This window comes from Babylonia areolata, chromosome 30, assembly GCF_041734735.1.
Source record: "Babylonia areolata isolate BAREFJ2019XMU chromosome 30, ASM4173473v1, whole genome shotgun sequence".
In the NCBI taxonomy this organism is placed as follows: Eukaryota; Metazoa; Mollusca; class Gastropoda; order Neogastropoda; family Buccinidae; genus Babylonia; species Babylonia areolata.
In genome coordinates, this window is record NC_134905.1 from 20,474,168 (window position 1) to 20,490,857 (window position 16,690).

The 16,690-nt window shown below is 41.3% G+C and overlaps 1 protein-coding gene across 2 annotated transcripts in view; it reads left to right on the forward strand.

The window, feature by feature from the left end:
• LOC143275422 (uncharacterized) overlaps positions 1 to 16,422 on the forward strand; it is a 20,177-nt gene extending 3,755 nt beyond the window's left edge. For both annotated transcript variants that reach the window (XM_076579504.1, XM_076579503.1), the window contains exons 3-8: positions 2,688 to 2,776; positions 3,124 to 3,277; positions 8,158 to 8,462; positions 8,974 to 9,158; positions 12,498 to 12,885; positions 15,367 to 16,422. In XM_076579504.1, coding sequence (XP_076435619.1) covers positions 2,688 to 2,776; positions 3,124 to 3,277; positions 8,158 to 8,462; positions 8,974 to 9,158; positions 12,498 to 12,885; positions 15,367 to 15,543 — 1,298 coding nt within the window. In that variant the 3' untranslated portion in view covers positions 15,544 to 16,422. The remainder of the gene's footprint in view (positions 1 to 2,687; positions 2,777 to 3,123; positions 3,278 to 8,157; positions 8,463 to 8,973; positions 9,159 to 12,497; positions 12,886 to 15,366) is intronic.
• The last annotated feature ends 268 nt before the right edge of the window (positions 16,423 to 16,690 follow it).

Sequence of the window (16,690 nt, forward strand, 5' to 3'; positions counted from 1 at the left end):
TATACAGAGAACCAGACATTGATGGTGGGGTGGGGGTGGTGGGGGGGTAGGGTGGGGGGGGGGGGGTAGATTTTTGTCTGGAATCACAATAATTGCAGGACAGATATAAACAGAGAACATATACAGAGAACCAGATATTGAGGGTGGGGTGGGGGTGGTAGATTTTTTGGGTCTGGAATCACAATAATTGCAGGACAGACTATAAACAGATAAACAGATATTGAAGAGTGACCTGCCCATGGATAACGTCAAGCAGCAGGAACAAACAGCTCTGCCATAAAATAATATCTTTTAACTGTTATTGTTTTCTTTTTAATATCATCAGATTCGTTTCCCCATTCATCTGTGTTTTGGTGACGTGAAATCGGAGTATTTTGTGCGGTGGATTCGGTAGGAGAGTGCTACAAGGTCCATTTGTGCGTCGACCTGTGTTCGTGGCTGTACTTAAGCCATTGTACCGGCGGCCTCTTTAGGAGCGGTGCTCTTCTACCAGAATATTACACGCCACGATTAACACGAAGCCGAAATCAGTATTTACTTTGTTCTTTGTGTGTTAACCCTTCCTTTTTTTCTTTTTTTTTTTTTTCCCCAAACCCTTTTGGGTTTGTTATAGAATTTTTTTTTTTTTTTTTTTTTTTTTTTTTTTTTTAAACCTGAATATGATTTCTTGTAACTGTATTTAGAGGGTTTTTTTGTTTTTGTTTGTTTGTTTGTTTGTTTTGTTTTTCTTTCAAATTTCACCCACATTTTTACCCTCATTTGCCCAGTTTCCCCAAACCCTCCATTCATCCACATCTCCCACCCCTTCTAACCGATAATACTCAGATGTATTCATAAATACTTTTACAAAATGTCTTCAATCACCGATATGTGTGACGGGACATTAAACAAAAATTCCTTCCTATAAACAGATAACATATACAGAGAACCAGACATTGATGGTGGGGGTGGGGGTGGTAGATTTTTGTCTGGAATCACAATAATTGCAGGACAGACTATAAACAGATAACATATATAGAGAACCAGACATTTGGGGTGGGGGTGGGGGTGGTAGATTTTTGGTCTGGAATCACAATAATTGCAGGACAGACTATAAACAGTATGGCGGCATGGGGGTGAATTTTTCTCTATCAGATGATCAGTATCAGTAGCTCAAGGAGGTGGTCACTGCGTTCAGTCAAATCCATATACGCTACACCACATCTGCCAAGCAGATGCCTGACCAGCAGTGTAACCCAGTGCGCTCAGTCAGGCCTTGAGAAAAAAAAAATTTTAAATAAAAATAAGAAAATAAGAAGAAAAAAAAAAGAAGAAAAAAAAAGAAGAAAAAAAAAAATTTTTTTTTTGTCTAGAATGGCAATAACTGAGGAATAGACTACAAACAGAACAAATACACAGATTGAGGGTGGTGGGGGAGGGGATTGGGGGGTTTGGGGGGGCGTGGGATTTTTGTCTGGAATCGCAATAATTGTTGTGGGGTAGTCACTTTCAGTTTCAGTTCCTCAAGGAGGCGGTCTCTGCGTTCTGACAAAACCATACACGCTACACCACATCTGCTAGGCAGATGCCTGACCAGCAGCATAACCAAACACGCTTAATCAGGCCTTGAGCGACGGGCGCAATAGCCGAGTGGTTAAAGCGTTGGACTGTCAATCTGAGGGTCCCGGGTTCGAATCACGGTGACGGCGCCTGGTGGGTAAAGGATGGAGATTTTTACGATCTCCCAGGTCAACATATGTGCAGACCTGCTAGTGCCTGAACCCCTTTCATGTGTATATGCAAGCAGAAGATCAAATACGCACGTTAAAGATCCTGTAATCCATGTCAGCGTTCGGTGGGTTATGGAAACAAGAACATACCCAGCATGCACACCCCCGAAAACGGAGTATGGCTGCCTACATGGCGGGGTAAAAACGGTCGTACACGTAAAAGCCCACTCGTGTGCATACGAGTGAACGCAGAAGAAGGCCTTGAGTGCATGCTGCTATATTTGTGTATCTATCCGTACAGAATTTCACCAGAGGACAACACTCTGGTTGCCATGGGTTCTTTTCCAGCGTACAAGGTGCGTGCTGCACACCGGACCTTGGCTTATCGTCTCATCTGAATGACTAGACGCTCAGTTTTGATTTTCCAGTCAAACTTGAGATTTCGAAAGGACAAGGAGAGCTGGGATTCGAACCCACACCCTCACAGACACTCTGTAGTGGCAGCTGAGCGTCTTAACCATTCTGCCACCTTCCTCATAAACTATACAAGCATTGCACTCGAGGCCTGACTAAGCCATGTTGGGTTATGCTGCTGGTCAGGCATCTGCCTAGCAGATTTGATGTGTAGCGTGTATGGATTTGTGTGAACACAATGATGCCTCCTTGTATAACACACACACACACACACACACACACACACACAAACATATATATATATATATATATATGTATATATATATATATCAGCTTCCTTTTCTCCAACATCACCCAAGTCAGCTCACTTTGGATGTATGTAGAGTGGGAAAGGGAGAGTGTGAGTGGGGGGAGGGTTTTTTGAGAAAGAAAGAGTGGCCATGAATGTTTTATGTTACTTGTAATATTTTCCTTTCATGTAAAGCGCCCTGAGCTCTTAGTGAGAAAGGGCGCTATATAAATGTACAGTATTATTATTATTGATATATATATATAACTCTGCAGAGGAATCAGTCACAGCTGGACCAAGGGAGGCAACCAACCGTGTGTCTGAAGATGGTAGCAGTGCTGATGGACATTTTAAGACTTGTCAGGTAAACGTTCTCTTTTGTTATTGACGTCTCTTTTTTTTTTCTTTTTTTTTTTAGCTCTCTATCTGTTTCTCTGCGCCTCTCACTTAAAAAAAAAAAAAAATTAAAAAAAAATTAAATATCTAATATGTACATGTTGTGTGTGTGTTTGTGTGTGTCTCTGTGTGTGTGTTTGTCTCTGTGTGTGTGTGTGTGTGTGTGTGTGCAAATTGCATATGAGTGCAGGCTTGTGTGTGTGCGTGCATGTGGTGTTGTGTGAGTGTCTGTGTCTGTGTCTGTGCCTGTGTCTGTGTGTGTATGTACCTGGTGCATACGTGTCACTGAGTGTCTGTTCTGTCATCGCATGCCAGAAATGCGGGATCCAGCGTCTAGAGATGAAGAAGTGTGGATCGTGCCAGCAAGTGACGTACTGTTCACGCGACTGCCAGCGGGCGGACTGGAAGACTCACAGAGACACGTGCAGGAAGACGCCTGCAGAGGATGCTGAAACGACTGAAAGAAAAGGTATATGCATTGTCTGTGTCAGTATTTCAGAGTGAACATTTTAACTCCAACACCTGTGAAAGAAAAGGCATATGCATTGTCTGTGACAGAATTTCAGAGTGAATATTTTAACTCCAACACCTGTGAAAGAAAAGGTATATGCATTGTCTGTGTCAGTATTTCAGAGTGAACATTTTAACTCCAACACCTGTGAAAGAAAAGGCATATGCATTGTCTGTGACAGAATTTCAGAGTGAATATTTTAACTCCAACACCTGTGAAAGAAAAGGCATATGCATTGTCTGTGACAGAATTTCAGAGTGAATATTTGAACTCCAACATCTGTGAAAGAAAAGGCATATGCATTGTCTGTGACAGAATTTCAGAGTGAATATTTTAACTCCAACACCTGTGAAAGAAAAGGTATATGCATTGTCTGTGTCAGTATTTCAGAGTGAACATTTTAACTCCAACACCTGTGAAAGAAAAGGCATATGCATTGTCTGTGACAGAATTTCAGAGTGAATATTTTAACTCCAACACCTGTGAAAGAAAAGGCATATGCATTGTCTGTGACAGAATTTCAGAGTGAATATTTGAACTCCAACATCTGTGAAAGAAAAGGCATATGCATTGTCTGTGACAGAATTTCAGAGTGAATATTTTAACTCCAACACCTGTGAAAGAAAAGGTATATGCATTGTCTGTGTCAGTATTTCAGAGTGAACATTTTAACTCCAACACCTGTGAAAGAAAAGGCATATGCATTGTCTGTGACAATATTTCAGAGTGAACATTTTAACTCCGACACCTGGTGGATGATAGAACGACTGAAAGAAAAGGTATATGCATTGTCTGTGACAGTATTTCAGAGTGAACATTTTAACTCAACACCAGGTGGATGGTAGAACGACTGAAAGAAAAGGTATATGCATTGTCTGTGTCAGTATTTCAGAGTGAATATTTTAACTCCAACACCTGTGAAAGAAAAGGCATATGCATTGTCTGTGACAGTATTTCAGAGTGAACATTTTAACTCCAACACCTGGTGGATGGTAGAACGACTGAAAGAAAAGGTATTTGCATTGTCTGTGACAGTATTTCAGAGTGAACATTTTAACTCCAACACCTGGTGGATGGTAGAACGACTGAAAGAAAAGGTATATGCATTGTCTTTGACAGTATTTCAGAGTGAATATTTTAACTCCAACACCTGTGAAAGAAAAGGCATATGCATTGTCTGTGACAATATTTCAGAGTGAACATTTTAACTCCGACACCTGGTGGATGATAGAACGACTGAAAGAAAAGGTATATGCATTGTCTGTGACAGTATTTCAGAGTGAACATTTTATTTCCAATACCTGGTGGATGGTAGAACGACTGAAAGAAAAGGTATATGCATTGTCTGTGACAGTATTTCAGAGTGAACATTTTAACTCCAACACCAGGTGGATGGTAGAACGACTGAAAGAAAAGGTATATGCATTGTCTGTGACAGTATTTCAGAGTGAACATTTTAACTCCAATACCTCGTGGATGGTAGAACGACTGAAAGAAAAGGTATATGCATTGTCTTTGACAGTATTTCAGAGTGAACATTTTAACTCCAACACCTGGTGGATGGTAGAACGACTGAAAGAAAAGGTATATGCATTGTCTTTGACAGTATTTCAGAGTGAACATTTTAACTCCAACACCTGTGAAAGAAAAGACATATGCATTGTCTGTGACAGTATTTCAGAGTGAACATTTTAACTCCAACACCTGGTGGATGGTAGAACGACTGAAAGAAAAGGTATATGCATTGTCTGTGACAGTATTTCAGAGTGAACATTTTAACTCCAACACCTGGTGGATGGTAGAACGACTGAAAGAAAAGGTATATGCATTGTCTGTGACAGTATTTCAGAGTGAACATTTTAACTCCAGCACCAGGTGGATGGTAGAACGACTGAAAGAAAAGGTATATGCATTGTCTGTGTCAGTATTTCAGAGTGAATATTTTAACTCCAACACCTGTGAAAGAAAAGGCATATGCATTGTCTGTGACAGTATTTCAGAGTGAATATTTTAACTCCAACACCTGTGAAAGAAAAGGCATATGCATTGTCTGTGACAGTATTTCAGAGTGAATATTTTAACTCCAACACCTGTGAAAGAAAAGGCATATGCATTGTCTGTGACAGTATTTCAGAGTGAACATTTTAACTCTGACACCAGGTGGATGGTAGAACACGACTGAAAGAAAAGGTATATGCATTGTCTATGACAGTATTTCAGAGTGAACATTTTAACTCCAACACCTGGTGGATGGTAGAACGACTGAAAGAAAAGACATATGCATTGTCTTTGACAGTATTTCAGAGTGAATATTTTAACTCCAACACCTGCTCGACGGCAGAACGACTGAAAGAAAAGGTATATGCATTGTCTGTGACAGTATTTCAGAGTGAACATTTTAACTCCAACACCTGGTGGATGGTAGAACGACTGAAAGAAAAGGTAAATGCATTGTCTTTGACAGTATTTCAGAGTGAACATTTTAACTCCAGCACCAGGTGGATGGTAGAACGACTGAAAGAAAAGGTAAATGCATTGTCTTTGACAGTATTTCAGAGTGAACATTTTAACTCCAGCACCAGGTGGATGGTAGAACGACTGAAAGAAAAGGTATATGCATTGTCTGTGACAGTATTTCAGAGTGAACATTTTAACTCCAGCACCAGGTGGATGGCAGAACGACTGAAAGGAAAGGTATATGCATTGTCTGTGACAGTATTGTCTATGACAGTGTTTTATTCCCAACACCTCCCATCGTATCCCCACCCCTAACCCTCTGATCGCCAGCCTGAATAACAAGTATTTCATAGGAGGGCACTGTGGCAGAGTTGTTTTACAGTTGGACTTCTGATCCAGTGTTCATTAGTGAACAATACAATACAATACAGTTCAATACAATTCAATACAATACAATACAATTCAGTGCAATACAATACAATTCAATACAATGCAATACGATGCAATGCAATACAATTCAATACAATGCAATACAATTCAATACAATACAATACAATTCAGTGCAATACAATACAATTCAATACAATGCAATACGATGCAATGCAATACAATTCAATACAATGCAATACAATTCAATGCAATGCAATGCAATACAATACAATTCGATACAATGCAATACAATACAATTCAATACAATTCAATACAATACAATGCAATACAATTCAGTACAATTCAATACAATACAATTCAATACGGTTCAATTCAATACAATTCAATACAATACAATGCAATACAATACAATACAATACAATACAGTGCAATACAATACAATTCAATACAATACAATACAATTCAATACAATACAATACAATGCAACACCACACAATGCAATACAAAACACCACAACACAGTCCAATACAGTACAATACAATACAATACGATACAATACATTACAATACAACACAACACAACACAACACAACAGAATAACACACCATGACACACAATGCAATACAATACAATACAATACAATACAATATACACTATGATACACAAGTATGATACACAGTGCAAAGCAATTAAATGCAATGCAACCCAATCCAGTCAAACACAACGCACTGTCATGCAATGAAGTACAATACAATGCAATGCGGTACAATTCAATGCGATGCAATTTATTACAATGCGGTGCAGTGTTATGCAATACAGTATATAATACAGAACAGTACAATACAACAGAATACAGTGCAGTACAGTACAACAATGTGATTATGATACAACAGAGTACAATGCAACAACAAAATACACACTGTGATACACAATGCAATACAGTACAATACAATACAATACACACTAAAATACACAAGTACGATACACAGTGGAGTGCAGTACAATACAATCCAATGTAATGCAATTCAGTGCAATACAATACAGTACGATACAGTAATACAATACAATGCAATGTGATGCAGTACAATTCAATACAATGCGATGCAGTACAATTCAATACAATGCAATTTATTACAATGCAGTGCAATGTAATGCAATACAATACAATATATAGTACAGTACAGTACAGTACAGTACAGTACCATACCATACCATACCACACCATACCATACAATACAATACAATACAATACAATACATGTATGATAGTCATGTCCGACTGTGACCATCAGAACAGCAGAGGAGGCAACTGCTGTCCCTGACAGTCTGGGCGAGAAATTTGATAATTAGTGGAGCTGGAGAGTTGTCTTGCCCCAAGTTACATCCCCACTCTCTCGGCCAAGAGGGTTTTTTTTTTTTTTAGGACGGCAGTTGGCGTTGGGATGGTTCCGCAAAGGCTAACTAGCCCCCCCCCGGCCCCCCCCAAACCTCCCTCCCCCCCACCTTCCCTCCAAGGCTGCAGCACTTAGAGCCAGTGCAATCTTGCTTAATATAGCACAATAAATGATACAACACAACTTCTTCTTCTGCGTTCACTCGTATGCACACGAGTGGGCTTTTACGTGTATGACCGTTTTTACCCCACCATGTAGGCAGCCATACACCGTTTTCCGGGGTGTGCATGCTGGGTATGTTCTTGTTTCCATAACCCACCGAACGCTGACATGGATTACAGGATCTTTAACGTGCGTATTTGATCTTCTGCTTGCGGTACACACACGAAGGGGGTTCAGGCACTAAGCAGGTCTGCACATATGTTGACCTGGGAGATCGTAAAAAATCTCCACCCTTTACCCACCAGGTGCCGTCACCGTGATTCGAACCCGGGACCCTCAGATTGACAGTCCAACGCTTTAGCCACTCGGCTATTGCGCCCGTCACACACAACACAACACAACACAACACTTTTACACAACATAACGCAATATTCCAGAGCTGGCGAGGCCCCGCCGCCAAAGCGACGGCGAACCAGAGGAGGCAGTCACCACCAGAGCGGAGAGCGCAGTGGCGTTGCTTTCGTCGGCCGTGAGCAGGATGCAGGTCGGCCCACCAGAGTCCCTCAGCTGGGAAGAAGCAAGGTCAAGGGCACAGCATCTGTACCCGCTGCATCGGATCATCGACAGGGTGTGGGCCCTGAAGAAAGACTGTGGGGGTCCCGTGGGGAAGGAGTCCGTTGTGGCGCTGTTGAAGATCAGGGGCCGCTACCCTCACTTCTGTCGGATCGGCCGGTGTTTGGAGGTGCGGGTTTGTGTGTTGTGTTGTGTTGTGTGGGTGTGTGTGTTGTGTTTTTGTGTTGTGTGTGTGTTGTGTGGGTGTGTGTGTTGTGTTGTGTGTGTGTGTGTGTGTGTTGTGTTTTGTGGTATGTGTGTGTGTGAGTGTGTTTGTGTGTGAGACATCAGGACATTTGTTATAGTTGTTTGCTTTTCTTATCATCTTTGCTTATGTCCCTTTTTTTTCCACAAAGCATACAAACTTATACATTCAAACATACAGTTTCAGTTTCAGTTTCAGTAGCTCAAGGAGGCGTCACTGCATTCGGACAAATCCATATACGCTACGGGGGGTGGGGGGTGGGGGTGGTGTGGAACATTGATTGGGGAGGCTAGGCAGGGGAGTGGGGGAACTGATGAAATGCAAAAACGCTTTGAGCAGTATTTCTAGAGAAGCGCGCTATATAAATGTCCATCATCGTTATAAAGTACGACACAACACAACACAACGCAACACGATTTTTTTTTATACGTTTCAGGACGTGGAGGGCACCCCATCGTTCGTCCTGTTCCACACCCCGCCCAACACGCTGCCCCACTTCCGCTACGAGCAGCTGCAAGACGGCAACTTCCTGTGCTACAAGCATGCCTTCCTCCACTTCTTCCTGGACGGAACTGTGGGGCTCAAGATCGAAGAGGCCAGAGACGTGTGCATCCTGGAGCCGTAAGATGTCTTCTTGTTGTGGGGGTGGTTTTTTGTTTTTGATTGTTTGGTTGGTTTTTGTTTTGTTTTTGTTTTTGTTTTGTTTTGTTTTTTCAACTATTTTTTTAATTCCCCATCATTCACCCATCCATTCCAGAATTCTTACATTCATTCCTCAACATCTTTCTGCTGTGATCGTTATACAGGGTTACCTGCAAATGGACAGGAAAAGAGAAATGAAAAGTGTCATGGAAACATGCAACAGACAATGTTGGCAATTACCTGATGTTGTAAAATGCATAGAGCTTCAAGAATATGTGCTGTAGTGAAACATCTTAATAAATATATAAACAAATAAGTAAATTAATAAACATTTCTTGAGACTACACGGATAAATTGTGTGACGGATGTCTTCACATTCTTTTTAAAGAAATGCTATATCAATGTATTACTGATTTAAAAAAAAAATTTTGTTTGTTTGTTTGGTTGGTTGGTTGGTTTAAACAGTATTTTATTTGAAGCATGTAACAGTCAAGACAGGTATAGATGAAGGGGGCAAGAAGAAAATCTTATAATTATAAAGTCCTGTCCTGATACATGTACATACTGAATATGTGTGGGTGTGTGTGTGTGAGAGAGAGAGAGAGAGAGAGACAGAGAGAGAGACCATCAGAACAGCAGAGGAGGCAACTGCTGTTCCGACTGTTTGGGCTAGAATTTGATTATAGTGGAGAGTGTCTTGCCCAAGTACATCCCCACTCTCTCAGCCAAGAGGGTTTTAGGACAGTCGGCGTTGGGATGGTTCCCAAAGGCCAACTAGCCCACAAGGCTGCAGCACCAAGAGCCAGTGCAATTTTGCCTCCTAGTTTGAGAGTCATAGTCCTTCACAAAAGACTAAGTTGTAAATGGTTTCCCATTGACTGGAGAAACCATTGATAATACAGCTCTCACTTTGCTGTTGGCCCAAATGTAAACTTATGTCAATCTGTGATAATATGTACATACTAAATATGTGACAGATGTTGTTAAAGCTATTTGAAACATGTAACAATCAATACAGATATAGATGAACAGGACAACAAGAAAATCCTATAATTATAAAGTCCTGTCCCGATACATGTACATACTGAATATGTGCATACTAAATATGTGACAGATGTTGTCGAAGCTATTTGAAACATGTAACAATCAATATAGATATAGATGAACAGGACAACAAGAAAATCTTATAATTATAGTCCTGTCCTGATACATGTACATACTGAACATGTACATACTAAATATGTGACAGATGTTGTCGAAGCTATTTGAAACATGTAACAGTCAATATAGATGTAGATGAACAGGACAACAAGAAAATCCTATAATTATAAAGTCCTGTCCTGATACATGTACATACTAAATATGTGACAGATGTTGTCGAAGCTATTTGAAACATGTAACAATTAATATAGATATAGATGAACAGGACAACAAGAAAATTTTATAATTATAAAGTCCTGTCCTGATACATGTACATACTGAACATGTACATACTAAATATGTGACAGATGTTGTCGAAGCTATTTGAAACTTGTAACAATCAATACAGATGTAGATGAACAGGACAACAAGAAAATCTTATAAAGTCCTGTCCTGATACATGTACATACTGAACATGTACATACTAAATATGTGACAGATGTTGTCAAAGCTATTTGAAACATGTAACAATCAATATAGATATAGATGAACAGGACAACAAGAAAATCTTATAATTAATAAAGTCCTGTCCTGATACATGTACATACTAAATATATACATACTAAATATGTGACAGATGTCATCATAGCTAGAAGTTTATACGTGATTATATATGAGTTTCAACAAAACTAAGCTAAGATTTAAAAAAAAAAAATTTTTTTTTTAAAGTTTGTTTCTTTTTTTTTTTTTTCCTCCTTATTTTTCTTTACAAGAGGTCTACTTTTTGATATCATCACTCCCCAAACAGCATGTTCAATTCTCCTGCTTTCACAACCAAGTGGTTAAAAGTGTTTGAATTTTTAGATTTTTTTCTCCCCCCCCCCCTTTTTTTGGGGGGGGGGGGGGGGGGTACAAGATCTCTCTCAGGCCCATAACGACAAAGTAGTCGTTGGGGGAAACCTGAGGACCGCAGACACAACCTCCCTTCTTCTCCATCTGTCTCTGTCAGCAGCCGCTGGCAGCAGCTCACGTGTATGGAGTCCGGTCCGTTGTTTGATGTTCTCATGCCAGTTCTTCCGCTGTCTTCCTCTTCTTCTCCTGCCCTTGATGGTGCCTTGCATGATTGCTTTGGACAGACTGGTGTGTTGAGTGTTGTGCCCAAACAGTATCAGCTTGTGTCTCTTCACAGTTGAAAGGAGAGGTTCCTGAGGTCCAGCAAGGTTCTTAATTCTGCTCCGTACATATTCATTGGTCCTGTGCTCGATCCAGGAAATTTGAAGGAGCTTCCTCAGGCATTTGTTCTCGAAGGCCTGGATCTTCCTTTCAGTTTCTGCCGTCAGTGTCCATGCCTCGCAACCATACAGCACAATGGAGACGACCAGGGCTTTGTAGAGTTTAAACTTTGTGGAGAATCGGATGTCACTTTTCCACACTCTGTTCAGTTTGGTCATGGCTGCGGTGGCTGTGCCAATATGAATTCTTATTTCTGTTTTGCTGCTTCCATCCTTTGTCAGGGTTGCTCCTAGATATTTGAAGAGGCCTACTTTTAGTATCATTACTCCTCTTCCCCACTTAACAGCATGTTCAATTCTTACCGCTTTCAGCCAAGTGGTTAAAAGCATTAAACTTTCAGTCTTTTTTCTTCTTTATATATATATATATATATATATATATAATTTTTTTTTTCTTTTTTTTTTTTTTTGGTGGACCTTTTTTTTGTGTGAGTGTTTCATGAATGTTTTGTGTTTTTTTCTGTTTTTTTTTTTTTTAATTTTTATTTTTTAACCTTACGAACGAATAAGAAGAACCCAGATATTATAACTGTGTGCGGGAGGGGGTTAGGGGGTGGGGAGGGTGGGGGACTTGGAATCATAGGGGGCATTCATGCCATTGAAACAGTGCAGCTGACAGAGTGAGTAGCAAAAACTGAAACAAATAACTCGGGACTCATAGGGGGTATTCATCCCATTGAAACAGTGCAGCTGACAGAACGAGTAGCAAAAACTGAAACAAATTAAAAAAAATAAAATAAAAATAAAAAAATAAAAAGGTCATGGATTCACACAGCACAGCTCTCTCTGGCTCTCTCTCTCTCTCTCTCTCTCTCTGGCTCTCTCTCTGTCTCTGTGGCTCTCTCTCTCTCTCTCTCTCTCTCTCTGTGGCTGTCTATGTTAACAGGACGACCACGCAAACCAAACAGAACGCGCCCCCGACCTCTTCTTCCTCCCACCACCCTCCTCCTTCTCCTCCTCTTCGTCCCACTGCTGCTGCTGGTGGTGGCGCCGGTGCCACCACCACCACCACCACCACCACCACAGCAGAGGAGGTTTGGAATAGAGCACGATCTCAGGCGCAGCGTCTGTTTCCGGACAAGCAGGTGGTGGACAGCTTCAGGGACGTCGACTACGGGAGCCTGGGCCATTACGAGCACCTGTTGTTCGATGGTTCACCCACCTGGGACCCTGACGTGACCTTGCCCTTAAAGATGGGGAGGATGAAGGAGGTGCTGGTGCTGAGGCTGGAGTCCCCACTGGGTCGACTCATGTGTCACGACTGGGTCGCCAAGGTAACTGCAGCAGCATCAGTATCAGTATCAGTACCAGTACCAGTATCAGTATCAGTACCGGTATCAGTACCGGTATCAGTATCAGTATCAGTGTCAGTAGTTCAAGGAGGCGCCACTGCGTTCGGTCAAATCCATACTGACACGCTACACCACATCTGCCAAGCAAGCAGACATCTGACCCCAATGCGCTTAGTCAGGCCTTGAGGGGGGAAAAAATCAAGAAAAAAAAAAAAGTAAAATAGAATAAAATATATAAACAAATGTATGGTTCGTCCGTCGGGATCGACGAGGACCATTTAGTCATCCTGGGGGTGGGTGGGTTGGGCTCTGTGGGTGCGCAGATGACTGGTCAGGCCAATCCGCGCCCGGAAGGTTCTGATGCAGTGTGGACAGGGGATGGTGGCGGCTGTCGGGGACTTGCTGGCACTGCTTTTCCTGGCCTGTCTGCGTTGCTCTGCTGCAGCGATTCTGTTGGCCTCACAGGATTTGGCGCCTTTGTGGACAGCTGAACGCCACTTTGGTCTGTCCATTGCATTCAGCTCCCATGTGTCGTGGCTGATGCTGAAGGCCTTCAGAGAAGCTTTCAGGGTGTCTTGGAAGCGCTTCTTTTGGCCTCCATGGGAGCGCTTGCCATGTTGGAGTTCGCCGTACAGCAGTTTCTTGGGGAGCCGGTGGTCTGGCATGCGAACTACATGGCCTGCCCAGCACAGCTGGGCCTGCATCAAGATGGTGTAGATGCTGGGCAAGTTTGCAAGAGTAAACAAATAACAACAACAACAACAACAACAAAAAAGGAAAGAAAGAAAAAAAGGCCCCAGACTCACCCCCTCAGTAGCATTTGTGTGTCAGGACTGGGTCATAAATCGAATCATTTGTGTCCAAACTACCATTCAAGGTCTAGTAGTGGAGGGGGGAAATGTGCATGTTGTGTGTGTGTGTGTGTGTGTGTGTGTGTGTGTGTGTACCTAAATGTGTATAATAGGTTGTATAAATGCATGCATAATAGGTTGTACTTAAATTTTAGTGTCTTAAGTGTGTGTGTGTGTGTGTGTGTGTGTGTGTGTGTGTGCTCTCACATGTGTGTGTGCGCTTGTGCAATAGGTTGTACTTTGATTTTAGTTTCTGAAGTAAACTATTTGGATGAAAATATATGACAATATGCAGGATGTGTATAATGGGTTGTATAAACGCATGCATAATAGGTTGTACTTAAATTTTAGTGTCTGAAGTGTGTGTGTGTGTGTGTGTGTGTGTGTGTGTGTGTGTGTGTGTGCTCACATGTGTGTGTGTGCGCTTGTGCAATAGGTTGTACTTTGATTTTAGTTTCTGAAGTAAACTATTTGGATGAAAATATGTGACAATATGCATGATGTGTATAATGGGTGGTATAAACGCATGCATAATAGGTTGTACTTAAATTTTAGTGTCTGAAGTGTGTGTGTGTGTGTGTGTGTGTGTGTGTGTGTGTGTGTGCTCTCACATGTGTGTGTGTGCGCTTGTGCAATAGGTTGTACTTTTGATTTTAGTTTCTGAAGTAATCTATTTAGCTGAAAATATATGACAATGTGTGGGATGAATGTGCAATACAGCACATGCAGTGTTAGCGTTTGTGTTCAACATAATTATATTTACAATTACACACACACACACACACACACACACACACACACACACATCAGTACCAATAAACAGTCTTTCCAATAAACCCTTTGGAAGAATTGGGTGTGTTAATAACAGTATTTCACCACACACACAATTTTGCTTAATTTCAACAACAACAAAAAAAACCCCAAATCTGCATAGATCTACACATTATTATGACAACGAACATCACATCATCTGGCAAGGGTGCAAACTCACACATGTATGCACAGAAAGCATGAGAAAGAGAAATGGAAATGGAAATCGAAACTTTTTTTATTGAGGGAAAAGGAACAGGCACTTATCGGCCTGTTTTCATCCTACCCTCGTAAAGAAAAATGTATAAACTAATCTAGGAAATACAAGAAGACTGAAAAAAAAGAAAACAAAAAACAAAAAACATACACATGGCATGGCAACAACAACAAGAACAAATATATGATAGTCAGTCGTGTCCGACTATGACCATCAGAACAGCAGAGGAGGCAACTGCTGTTCCGACTATTTGGGCTAGAATTTGATTATAGTGGAGAGTGTCTTGCCCAAGTTACATCCCCACTCTCTTGGCCAAGAGGGTTTTAGGACAGTCGGCGTTGGGATGGTTCCCAAAGGCCAACTAGCCCACAAGGCTGCAGCACTAAAAGCCAGTGCAACTTTGCCTCCTAGTTTGAGAGTCATAGTCCTTCACAAAAGACTAAGCTGTAAATGGTTTCCCATTGACTGGAGAAACCATTGATAATACATGGACAAATAAATGGCATAGAAAATACACAGTTCTCTCTACACAGAGAGAGAAAGAGAGGGAGTGAGAGTGAGCACCGTGTTTCTTATTTTTCACAGGACAGGAGCGGCAAAACAGCACGTCTGAACCTCGGTTTTTCAGGAACGCTGAGGTTTGAAGATTTGAAGAACGGTCAGTTCCTGTGTCTCTACAATCCCTCCTTGAGCACGAATCAGAAGGAGGACTATGAAGTCAGCATGAAGGAGGGCAGCAGTTTTGAAGTGATTGACCTGTGATTTGGGACACTGAGGTTTTGGTTGGATCCAGTGACTTTGCTGCCAGTAACTTTATTTGCCGCCACAGCCAGTGTCTGCTTCTTCTTCTTCACTTCTTCTTCTTCTGCGTTCGTGGGCTGCAACTCCCACGTTCACTCGTATGCACACGAGTGGGCTTTTACGTGTATAACCGTTTTTACCCCGCCATGTAGGCAGCCATACTCCGTTTTCGGGGGTGTGCATGTTGGGTATGTTCTTGTTTCCATAACCCACGTCACCTTCTCAAGCCATATAGCCTTTTTTTTTTTTCCATTGTTAATCATTACTTATTGTACATTGTTATGCATTTGCTGGATAATTTTTGTTTAACATTATTTGTATAATTATAGTTTATTGTTATGCATTTGCTGGTTAATGTTTGTTTAACATTAATTATTTGTATATAGTCTATTGTGATGCATTTGCTGGTTAATTTTTGTTCAACATTATTTGTATATATGGTCTTTTTTGTTGTTGTTGTTATTCATTACTTATTGGTACATAGTTTATTTTGTGTTAAATATAACTTGTATATTTTGTTCAATCATCTTATTATTTCATCTTATTTTCATGTTTTACACAAACCCTGGTTACGTTCTCAGGGTCTGATCAGCTGTGTTGTGATTTATGCAAGCATCAGGCATGTTCCCCTTTTTGTTTTTGTTTTTTTAACGCCAGGGTCTATGCAAAGGTCAGGTATGTGCCGCCCACGCCCCCCCCACCTCCCCACCCCTATCCCACCATCCCCGTGGGGATGCTGGAGGGGGGGGTTTGGGGGGGGTCTTTATTTCAGTATAAATAGCATCACCGCCTTCTGGGAAATTCTGTGCTAGAAATTTCCTGTTTTCTATCACTCTCTTGTTTCTGCCCCCCCCCCCCCCCCCCCCCCCCCCCCCCCCACCCCCCCTTTTTTTTTTTTTCTTCCTTTACTGTTATTGATACCTTTTTCTGCCTCCTCCGTCCATTCCTCCTTTCGTGGTTTTTTTTTTTTTTTTTTTTTTTTTTTCCCCAAGCAAGCCTAAGCCTTGACACTTTTTTTTTTTTTTTTTAATCTTTTCCGCCAGTCTATGATGTACTCTCTGTGCTGTTTTACTCTGGCGATTAGGTATTGAGATTGTGAACACTGGGA